We start from the raw sequence: 12,023 nt of genomic DNA on the forward strand, positions 1-12,023 counted from the left end.
TTTCTGTTTTAAAGTGCAGAAATAGTATGAAATTGAACATACAACTGGCTCTGACTCACAAATAAGTTTCCAGCTCACAAATAAGTTTCCAGTTTCTAGCTGGTCTGCTGTGGTTAAAACTTCTCAACTGTTGGGGGCTTTAAAAAGCCAATGTCTGTCATGTGTCACCCTGCCTGGTTTAGATTCTTACTATTTCTATCAGCTATTTATAAGCATCCTTTAGCTGTTTCAGTCACCCACAGGTCTCTCTCTTCCTTCCCCCTTTACACTTGATCCAGCAGAATGTCAAGAGGTCTTGAGCTGTTCATTTGTAAATGTTTATTGAAAAATAAGTTGCAGTTGGTATACAGACAATTAAAATAACACAGTCACAGAGTGATGCTTTGTCTTTCCAAAATGTTATATCTATCTATCGTTATATATACAGACAAAAATAGAACTATAAACATTGAAAGCCCCTATGTTCACACAGTTCACTTTTCTACCACAGTGCACGTTGGGTCACTAACAACTGCAACTTTTTGTTGTGTGTTTGAAGCAGTCTGCTTTGGAAGGGAGGTATCTGTATGTTTGGTATCCTATTAAAAACGATGAAAACGATGTGAGGTCAAACTGCATACTTGCAGCAAAATGAAAGGGAGGCTTCCTTCTCTCTCTCTCTGTACTAAAAAGGTATTATTGGGCCTTGCTCACCCTGAAAGGCTTCCTCTGTCTCTGTGGTAGCCTCTACACAGTCTATTAAAGGCAAATGAGTGAACCTTTGAGCAAAATGAGTTTCCCCTGCCTGTATATTGCAGGATGTCAAAAGAGGCGAAGGGGTTTTCATAAAGATGCTCTGTATTGGAATGGAAGGAGCAAAGGGCTTATAGGTAGCTGGAGTTAGCCTGGTGAGAGTAACCTGTTTCTACTCCTGCAGCATAAAGACTTGGCAAACATTAAGTGATCGACTTTGCCGTTCTATGTAGCACTTGGAGGATTAGGTGATGGTGTTTCCTCATGGAAGGGAAAAGGGTGTCTGTGAGACTGTAGTAAGGCTTCTGACAGCCCCACAGGAGAAAGGACAGAACTGGGTTAGGCCACACCATGATTATGTCCTTTAAAATATGATGGAAGAGGTTGCTGCGCTCATCTCGACAAGCATGGCTTAGAAGACGTGAGATGGTTTTCTGCGGCCGCAACCAAGCGTGACAACTTTCTGCTCCCGGCGTAATTAGAAACTTGGGGCATGTTACTCTTATTTTGCTCTAGCATGCTAGTTGCAGGATGCTCGACCAGGTGACTGCAAAGCCAGTGTGGTGTAGTGGTTAGATTGTCACACTAAGATATGAGAGGCCAGGGTTCAAATCCCCACTCAGTTACACAGCTCACTGGGCGACCTTGGGCCAATCACTGCCTCTCAACCTAACCTACCTCTCAGCATTGTTGGGGTTAATTGAGGAGGGGGAGAACTATGTATGTCACCTTGAGCTCCTTGGAGAAAAAGGCGGACTATAAACGAAATCAGTCAATCAACCAACTGCGGTCTTTCAGCAGACTGATGTGGGCCTCTTCTAGCCTGAAGCAACTGCATGTTGAGCTTGCAGCAGTCAGGACCAGAGCTCTGGCTCTATCTGGATTTCAGAGGAGGATGAGGTCAGCCAGCCTTCCTCCAATTACACTTAGCAGGCGTTTGCCATAAAGCATGGAACCCGTTCCCAAAGCCTGCTTTCTGTGTGCAGTGGGGCTGGCATGTCATTAAATGTATTTCCTGCACTTCACCAGCAATGCTGGGTTACAACAATTTAAAATTCAGTATTAACAACAGTTAAAAAGAAATGGCAGTCACGGGAATAGGGTGGGCCCTGAAAATACACCCTGGGTGTCAAAAGTCAGCTTTCACCACAAGGTGTTGGTTTGACAAATAATCCTGACTGCTTTTTAAAACAGGTGGTTGTCGCAATGGCTCTAGTCAAGGCTTTTAGCTGTGCTGGGTGGAGGCTACTGGCAATTTCCTCTTCAGGGTAAACTCTGAGCTGTGATTTGCCCTGAGTGCCAGAAGCAAGCTGTGGCACCTTCACCCCAGCCATGTGAGTTTGTGGTCCCATTGAGATAAGAGGCAGCTTTTCCATACTCTGAGCTGTTGTGCACGAAGAGCATTGATGGCAGTGCAAGGCAAGCATTTCCAAGTTGCAAACAACCCCTTTGGGCACACCAGAAAGTTATTTTGGCACATTTTGAATGCCTGGATGAGCATCACAAAAGCAGCACAGGTGCCAAGGACTGATGGGGTTTGACCAGCTCCATACCCCTTTGTAAAAGTGCCCCCTCCCCACTTTAAGCCGTGGGTTAATGGTATCTGGCAGAAAGATGGATGGGAGATAAACACTGAGCACTGATCTCAAGAAAAACAGGAATGGGGCATGGGGAACTAGCAGGACAACTTACCAACAGCTCCTACTCATTATCTACCATGTAATCTATAAGAATGTATTTTGGTTAGAGCTCTGTGTACCCACTTCCTCTGACGAGTCCCTGTTACATGGCTTGAGTCGCAAAACAATGGCTGAGTGCTGATAGGAGCACATGGAAACAAGGAGAGCGAATGCTTTTAATGCCTCCGGCAGCAGCTTTTTGCTTTAATTGCAGAGTGGTGGCAACAGGCCAAAGTCTCATTGGCTGGTTTACTTAACTTGGCAAACCTACGCAAAGGTTCAGCATGATAATTTGAAAGACTTAAGGATTTCGAAGCCCAGTCACACCCAACTAGTCAGCTCCCTGCCTTTTCTCCAGCAGTAGGAAACAAAGCAAGTTATACCTGGATGTGCAGTTTGTGAGCCTCACCTTGATTTGACAGATCCTTGCTAACCAATTCACCACGTGGATGCCGTTTTCACCACCTATTTAGGGGGCCCACAGCTTTCTCTACTGACTTGTGGCAACTATTTCCCCCTTACAATGCCAGGCAGGAAGACCACTTGGGTGCTGTGTTTGCCCAGCAACTGCAGTCAGTGATACATGCATGCCACCTGATCTCTTGCAAGGTATAGACAGGTTTGCCTACTGCATCATCTAACTAGCACTGCCTTTAAAGCAGAGGCTTTCCTTATTGGTGCAAATGGAATGTGTCATCCCAAAACATCCAGGTTGAGGAAGTCAGAGCTACAGTTACAAGAGAAGCACCATTTGCATTCAGGGGATAAATTTAAGTAGCTGCTACACTTTTTTACAAACAGGATGTGGGGAGAGAATATGTTTTAGGATTACAGTAGTGGCAAAAGAATTCAAAGGAGAACCACAACTTGCCAGCAATATTTTTCCTGGCAAAAGCAGGTGAAATCAGCTCATTCATCTATTACTTGTCAGCCTGGATAGTTTGCCCACACAATAAAAAAAGGACTGACTGGCCAATATATAACTTTAGCCAAGTATATATTATTTTCCTGCTCATCTATCCCTCCCCCCAAAAGATAAGCTTGTAGATTATCTAAATTTGCCCCAATGCCAGTCCCCTCAAGAGTCCTTCCTGTTGGCCCAAGCAGCAAGCACCTTTGCCACTCCAAACTGAGAACCCCAAATCAGCTTTGGGATGGAGCCTGAGCTTCACCAACCCCTGCTGACTTCTGCACACCTTTTTCCAAAGTATGCAGGTGAACATCAGAAGAGCCTGCTGGATTAGGCCAATGGCCCACCTAGTCCAGCTCCCTGCAGCCTCTTCTCACAGTAGCCAACCAGATGTCTCTTCTGGGAAACCTACAAGCAGGACCTGAGCACAATGGCGGCAGCTCTCCCCTCCTACAGTTTCCAGCAATGGCCATTCAGAAGCATTGAGGTCTCCAACCATGAAGGCAGAGCTTAGCCATCGTGGCTAGGAGCCATTGATAGCCTTCTCCTCTGTGAAATTGTCCAATCCTCTTTTAAAAGCCATCATGGCCTCCTGTGGAAGGAAGTTCTATAGTTTAACTATGTGCAGGGTGAAGAAGGTAGGCATTTGTCTTTAACCTAAAGCAGAGTTGTGGAAGTAGGGGCCCTGCAGATGCTGTTGGACAATAACCCTCATCAGCCCCAGCATGACAGTGGTTAGGGCCTTACGTTAGCCTTCTCCAAGCTGGCGCCCTCCAGGTGTTCTGAACTACAACTCAGCCAGACTGGAATGGGCAATGGGAATTAAGGTTTCTGAAGAATCAACTTCACAGTGATGCTGGGCCTGTATCTTACCCAGAGCTTCCCAAATACAGGCGAAGGCGGGGTGGGGGGAGTATTTTGGCTTTTCCATCAATGGCCCCGAAGCCTCTTGCACTTGTCCTTAGTCCTGTCTAAATGACACAGCTTTGTATAAACCGCAGTGCTAATCGTGGGGAGGTTAGGAATGGGTTGGAAAGGAAGAGAATACAGATGTAGGCATTGAGGTGCATACATTCAAAATTGTAATATAGAACACATTAACACTACTGACCAAGGCAGTTCTACTAGTCAGACAGAACGTAATCTCTTTCTCTTTACAATTAATACAAGGATACTCTGAATGAATTTCTTTATAGTTAGAAAAAATACACTTTACTGAACAGACATTTATTTCACATATACAATCGATTTAAAGAAACATTTAAATGTATTATACTTTTGTGACTTTCTGTGTGTGTGTGTGTGTGTGTGTGTGTGTGTGTGTGTGTGTGTGTGTGTGTGTGTGTGTGTTTGTCTGCCCTCCCTCCCCCCCCCCCCGAAAAAATATTTAGACACAATTTTGTATACTGCTAAAATGCCAGTGTTCTCTCTAAGGAAAATATTGCTACAGTTCTATGTGTACCCTGTATTAATACCATTCTCTGTATCAGTGTAAACCCTATATAGGTCTTTGTCCACAAGACTGATGGCCTTCCATTGTAAAATCTGAAAGACTGAAATGGGACACTCTTAGTTCCAGCCAATTTGGCCACCTCCACGGAAATATTGTTTATCAAACTGTTAAGGGTATATGTCCACGAAAGCTTCCTTGCACATGCAGCTCTCTCTTACTGGATTGGGGCCCTATCTTCATGGTGGGATTTCAGAGATCAAATTTCTCCAGAGTTACAGCTGAATGAGAATGGCAGATTATCGGGATCCGCCTTAATATAAAATAATTTATATCTTGCTGCTGAAATCACTTTAAAAGGCAGCGTCGTTATATTTCAGTTCACTTACCCATCTTCTCATAGTTTAAATTTCACTTAAGCCCACTCGCTTTGTAACCCTTAAGCATTACTACATCTTCATGGGAATTTAGCCTTTTCTCTCTGGTTTCTGACTTCCAACTGTCTTTGTTTTCTCTTGTCTGCCACAGTGAAACTTTTCACCCAAACTTTCTTTACCGAATAAGGCTGGAGCTTTTCCCAACAAATACTGTGATGCACGTTATTCCACTCTGTGCTCAAAATAAAATGGCCTCTACCAGACACAACCATTTTAAAGGGATAGCGTGGATAATTTTTGGTACTGAAGGGGCTGCCAAAATGGCCACATACTGATAGCGGTGGGATTTTTATTAAGAAAAACCAATTAATGGATGCCATCTTGAGGCCAACCATGTCAAAAATGGCCTGTCACAAGAAGCCTCCACTCCTGCTGCCATTCCCTCAACAGACATATTTCTTCCTTTCCGCTTCCATCTTTTTCCAGACTGCTTGAAGTGTGTTCCCCATCTCTGAGGCAGAGGCAGAATTGGTGGGCTGGATCACACTCCTCATGAGGATACAATGAGGACCCTAGCAGTTAGCAAGCCCTATTTTTAGACGACAGCTGAGCTATTGAATGCTACATATCCCCACTGCTAGGAGACTTTTAAAGGCTGATGGCCTGACAGTGTGACTGTTTCCCCACCCCAGAGCAGTAATTTTTGTGTAAAAGGTGTACAAAAATGATTCTTGCATCAAAGCCATTTGGAAAAGAAAGAAGTAACTTCCTGCAGTACCAGAATCACAAAGCTAACACAGCTAATACAGAAGGTTTTTCACTCATTTAGCACAGGAAATATGCCAAGTACATAACAAACACACACACAAATGAAATCAACACAACCATTATATTTGGTTTTAAATTTGGCACATTCCTTTTGAAAACAGTCTTCCCCAACTGGTTTCCCTCCAGATGTTTTGGACTCCCATCAGCTCCCACTGGGGATTATGAGAGTTGGAATCCAAAACAACTGGAGGGCAAGAAGGCTGCTTTAAAACTACCTTTTTTCTAGGGCTATAGAGCAAGGGAATAAAAAAATAGGAGAGGATGATCTGGAAGGTTCCTAGGATGAAGACAGTGGGAGCAATTTTCTGGATTAAGCCCTGGAAGCACAAAATAAAGCATCAACTTATCTGTGTAAGGAGTGGGACGTCTCTTAACAGGCTGGGCTATTGCCAGCTTCTGTGTGCAAATTCAGGGAAAAAATGCCACAATGAGCCAATATCGCAGGGACGGCTCACAAAGATGGGAGTTGGTAGCAACCATCCTAACGTTTCATGCTTAGAGGGAACACTGTTCTTTTTTAAAAAATAATAATCAAAAAATATCCTCAGACAGGTAAGACAAGAACCAATACCACTGTAGAGAATTCACTGCACCATTAGTTAAGAGTAAGTTGAACCCAGTTACGTTAACTTGCCACATTAATTTTTTTTGTTTTTAAAAAAGAAAAGGTACTTTAGAATACACTTGCAACCAACCAGTTGACTATACTGCACCATGAAAGGGAAAATTGGCCCATTTCTCTGGGTAGGGTTCCCGTTTGCTATACAACCTTGAGGGAGGGAGAGGACTTCCTCCTGCTCTTCAATATGCCGGCACCTGGTAGCCCTTTGGACTGGTGTCTAGGGTCTCCGAGAAGGGGGGGCTCTGATAGGTTTCTGTGCTCTCCACGCCGCTGCCGGTGGGGTAGCCTGGGTAGGCCGCGCTGGGGTCGGTGGGGAACTGGTCCGTGGCGAACAGGGACATGTCGGTTCCCAGCCGGTATCTTTGGAGCGCCTTGAGGGCCAGGGCAACCTTTTGCGGGGAAGACAAAGGTTTAGGTCAGCAGCTCCCAAAACGTTCCCTCAACTCATCCCCTGTAACCCCCCAACCCTGTAATAAAAAAAGGGTTGCTCGGATTGGTGGTTTGCACAACCCACTAAGGAAGATAAGGACACAATAAAGTTCAAAAACAGTAGCAAGCGCACATTATTCAAAATCCAATTACAATTATTTAGTTTCATTAATTCAGAAAAACTGACAAACTTGATCCAGCAACACCAGCTTTTCAAACTCGGGTAGTCATTTACGTTGTGAACAGCTGTGAGATCTATGGATAAAGGGTGGTATACAACTTGTTTATACAAGTTGTTGTTGTTGCTGCTGCTGCTGCTGTTTGTTATTATTTTACATCTCTGGTCCCCCTGCCTCTTAGTGCCTCCTTAAGTAATCCCACTGGTACCACCCGATTTGGGAACCACTGAGTTAGTTTTCTCACAGGCAAGGGGCTGTTGGCTCCATATACAGTGGTGCCCCGCAAGACGAATGCCTCGCAAGACGGAAAACTCGCTAGACGAAAGAGTTTTCCATTTTGGAGGTGCTTCGCAAAACGAATCTCCTATGAGCTTGCTTCGCAAGACGACAATGTCTTGCGAGTTCCTGCTGGTCCCCCCCCCCTTTTTCTAAGCCGCTAAGCCGCTTATCAGCTGATCCGATCAGCAGATAAGCCGCTAAAAGCCGCTAAAAGCGCTAATAGTGCGAAGCCGCTTATCAGCTGATCCGATCAGCAGATAAGCCGCTAAAAGCCTCTAAAAGCCGCTAATAGCGCTAATCCTTCAATGGGCTTGCTTCGCAAGACGAAAAAAACCGCTAGACGAAGAGAATCACAGAACGGATTCTTTTCCTCTTGAGAGGCACCACTGTATTTATTTAAACATTTATAGACCACACTTTTCATTTAAAACAGAGCAGTGTGGACTACAAAAAGCAAAATCCCAGAAACTTGTAATATAACGTCAATAAAAACTGGTCATTACCTCCATCATGCTGGCCTCTTCTCTCAACTTAAAAACCAACCAACCCAGATGTAACATTTGGGCCAGATGTGGAGAAACGTTGGCCCTCTGGATGTCGCCAAACTACGTAAGGACCATTGGCTGGTTCAGGCCAATAGCCCTTTTAGTCCATCATCCTGTGATCTTACAGTGACTGCCTCTGAAAATGGAGGCAAAGCATAGCCAACTACGGCAACTCCCATCAGCCCTAGTTGGTATAACCAATGGTCAGAGATGATGGGAGTTGTAGCTCAGCAACATCTGGAGGGCCCCAGGTTCTCCCCACACACCAGTTTTAGGCAAATACTGATACAACGTGGACATGGCGGGGGGCAGTGTGACGTATCTAGGAGGCTCTGCATAGCAGGAAGGCAGAATCCTATCATGTAATTTGCAAGGTGGGGTCTAGCACAGGGCAGACTGGAAGGACGAAGCCCTTCGAGTTCCTTAGGTCTGTCTTCCATGCCGCCTTTGCCAAAAATGTCCCCCATCTTTTTCCTTTTGAAAGGATGCATGTTTAAAACGCAAACCGTGCAAGACACAAATGCTGCAATGCTTCCCTTCAGATCAGAGCATTCTGTTAACATCTCCCTTAGCAGCTCCTGACAGTATGAAAGGGGAACAAATCCGAGAGCGTTTGCTGTTAACTGTCAACACCCCCTTGGTGTGGCTTGAAAAGGCAGGCAAAAGCGGGAAGAGGATCTTGAAAGGCTACATGCCACATCAGATCAAAACATGGACTCCTGCGCTGCATTTGGCACCTCCTGTGGAATCCGGCAAATTTTAGGACAAAGGAAGCCATGCACTTTGAAGGTGCTTGAATGTCTGGTATGGATGTGACCCATGTCTGCTTGGCCTGGAGAAGAGAGGATTGGCTGATGGAAGGAGGGGGAGATGGTCACCTTCTTTGGATTCCTGAAGCGCTGTAACATACAGGAGGACAGAGACTTCCGAGGCTTCTCCAGCGTCTACTGAGCAGCTATAAGGACAATCTTATGCCTGTTCATGGGGCTATTTTGCATAGCTCAGTGATAGAAAATCGACTTTGCATGCAAAAGGTCCCACGTTTAACCCCTGGCATCTCCAGGTAGGGCTGGGAATGTTTCCAGCCTGAAACCTTGAAGAGCCACTGCCAGTCAGTGTGGGCACTATTGAGCTGGATGGACCAAAAGTCTGGCTTCCTAGGCTCTATAGTTCAGTGAGTAGGGCCTTGCATGCAGAAGGTCCCAGGTTCTATTCTCAGATCTGAGGGTAGGATCCCCAGGTCTGAAACCCTAGAGAACTGCTGCCAGTCAGTGTGGGAAGTACTGAGCTACAGTAGATGGACCAATAGTCTAAGAACGTAAGGAGAGTCTTGCAATTGAATTGGGGCAATGGACCATCTAGTCCAGCATCTTGTTCTTATAGTGGGCAACCAGATGCCTCAGGACTGGAGCACTTTCTGCCTGACTCCTTGGAGAGCCACTGCCAGCCAAGGGCTGCAGACCATCCTGAGCTAGACGGATGAAGGCTCTGACTCAGCATAAGACTGCTTCCTCTGTCACTATGTATTTAAGGGGACTGGCTATAGCTCAGCGGATGAACATTTGCACTGCATGCAGAACGTCCCGTAATGCCAAGGTCGCAGGTTCAATCTCCATATGGGACAGCTGCATATTCCTGCATTGCAGGGGGCTGGACTGGATGAACTTCAGGCTCCCTTTCCAATTCTATGATTCAGTCCCCACAATCTCCAGGCAGGGCTGGGACAGACTCCTGGTCTGAAACCCTGGAGAGCTGCTGCCAGTCATTGCAGGCATTCCTGCGCTAGATGGACCAGTAGTCTGATTCAGTATAAGGCAGCTTCCTGTGTTCCTACGTCATAGCTCAATGGCAGAGTCCCCAATGGTATTTCCGGATAGGACAGGGAGAGACGGCAAAGCGGAAGCTGGCCATTGCTGGCATCTAAATACTGAGCTTGAAGGACCAATGGTCTGACATCATACAAGGTAGATCCTGACATTCCAGTTGAATCAACCCTATATTCAGAACCATGAGGACTGGAATCTTGATTTATTTCCAAGGGATGGTTCTTAACTCCACGGCAGAGCATTTGTTTGGAAAAGCAGGAGGTCCCAGGTTTGGTTTCCGACAGCATCTCCAGGTAGGCCCTCCCTTTCAGTCCCGGGCCCTTCCTAGTTCTGCTGGATCTCTCAGCAGCCTTTGATACCATTGACCATGACATCCTTATGGACCGTCTAGAGGGGCTGGGAGCTGGGGGCACTATTATACAGTGGTTCCGCTCCTTCCTCCTGGGCCGTGTCCAAAAAGTGGTGTTGGGGGCTCTCACTTGTGGGGTGACTCAGGGTTCCGTCCTCTCCCTCATGCTTTTTAACATCTATATGAAGCCACTGGGAGAGATCATCAGGGGGTTTGGGCTGGGTGTTCATCAGTATGGAGATGAAACCCAGCTCTACCTCTCTTTCAAAACAGAACCAGTGAAGGCAGTGAAGGTCCTGTGTGAGTGCCTGGAGGCAGTTGGAGGATGGATGGCGGTTAACAGATTGAGGTTGAATCCTGACGAGACAGAAGTACTGTTTAGGGGGGACAGGGGATGAGCAGGTGTGGGGGACTCCCTGGTCCTGAATGGGGTAACTGTGGCCCTGAAGGACCAGGTGCACAGCCTGGGAGTCATTTTGGACTCACAGCTGTCCATGGAGTTGCAGGTCAATTCTGTGTTCCAGGCAGCTGTCTACCTGCTCCATCTGGTACACAGGCTGAGACCCTACCTGCCCACAGACTGTCTTGCCAGAGTGTTGCATGCTTTAGTTATCTCCCGCTTGGACTACTACAACGTGCTCTACATGGGGCTACTTTTGAAGGTGACCCTAAAACTACAGGTACAACTACAGCAGCCAGATTGGTGACTGGGAGTGGCCGCCGAGACCATATTACATCAGTCCTGAACGACCTACATTGGCTCCCAGTACATTTCCAAGCACAATTCAAAGTGTTGGTGCTAACCTTGAAAGCCCTAAACGGCCTCGGCCCAGTATACCTGAAGGAGCGTCTCCACTTCCATCATTCAGCCCGGGTACTGAGGTCCAGCTCGGAGGGTCTTCTGGTGGGTCCCTCACTGCAAGAAGCAAAGCTACAGGGAACCAGGCAGAGGGCCTTCTCAGTAGTGGCGCCCGCCCTGTAGAACACCCTCCCATCAGATGTCAAGGAAAGAAACAACTATCTGACTTTTAGAAGACATCTGAAGGCAGCCCTGTTTAGGGAAGTTTTTAATGTTTGAAGTTTTATTCTGTTTTCAGTCCTCTGTTGGGAGCCGCCCAGAGTGGATGGGTATAAATAAAATATAGTGGTACCTCTGGATACGAACGGGAACCATTCCGGAGCCCTGTTCGCATCCTGAAGTAAACGTAAGACACAACTGCGCGTCTGTGCATGCATAGGTTGCGTTTCGCCGCTTCCGTGCATGCGCATGACGTCATTTTGAGCATCTGAGCATGCACAAGCGGTGAAACCCGGAAGTAACACGCTCTGTTACGTGCGGGTCGCCGCGGAGCGCAACCCGAAAATATTCATCCCGAAGCTACTTCAACCTGAGGTATGACTGTAAAATATTTTTTTTTTATTATTATTATTATTATTATTATTATTATTATTATTATTATTATTATTATTATCACTATTACAAGATCACCACTGGACACCAACGCTTACCCAGGAGATGATGGAGAAAAACGAGAAGGCAATGGCCGCCCTGGCCGCATCACCTGCGTAATGTGCTGCTTTGCTCGATGGCGTCCTCTGCCACTGGTTGGCCAGGAAGCAGAAGCTCACAAACCACAGGAAGGACCAGAACCCTGGTGGGACGAAGCAAAAAAACCACACATCAGGTCGCCCCAGTACCACCAGAGTAACAAGAGTCACTGTTCTCTCCCTCTCACATGCACAATACACCATTGGCACAGAACCTTGTCAAATGTTAAGCAGCATTATTATAGTTCATGTACTGTATATCCACCTTTG

The 12,023-nt window shown here is 46.3% G+C and overlaps 1 protein-coding gene across 2 annotated transcripts in view; it reads right to left on the reverse strand.

Annotated features, from left to right (window-relative positions):
- Nucleotides 1-303: 303 nt before the first annotated feature.
- Nucleotides 304-12,023, reverse strand: part of SYNGR3 (synaptogyrin 3) — a 37,259-nt gene continuing 25,539 nt past the window's right edge. For both annotated transcript variants that reach the window (XM_081170950.1, XM_081170951.1), the window contains exons 3-4: nt 11,715-11,857; nt 304-6,987 (exon numbers count right to left, since the gene is read on the reverse strand). In XM_081170950.1, coding sequence (XP_081027076.1) covers nt 6,778-6,987; nt 11,715-11,857 — 353 coding nt within the window. In that variant the 3' untranslated portion in view covers nt 304-6,777. The remainder of the gene's footprint in view (nt 6,988-11,714; nt 11,858-12,023) is intronic.

Source organism: Podarcis bocagei (assembly GCF_964188305.1).
Source record: "Podarcis bocagei genome assembly, chromosome: 14".
NCBI lineage: Eukaryota > Metazoa > Chordata > Lepidosauria > Squamata > Lacertidae > Podarcis > Podarcis bocagei.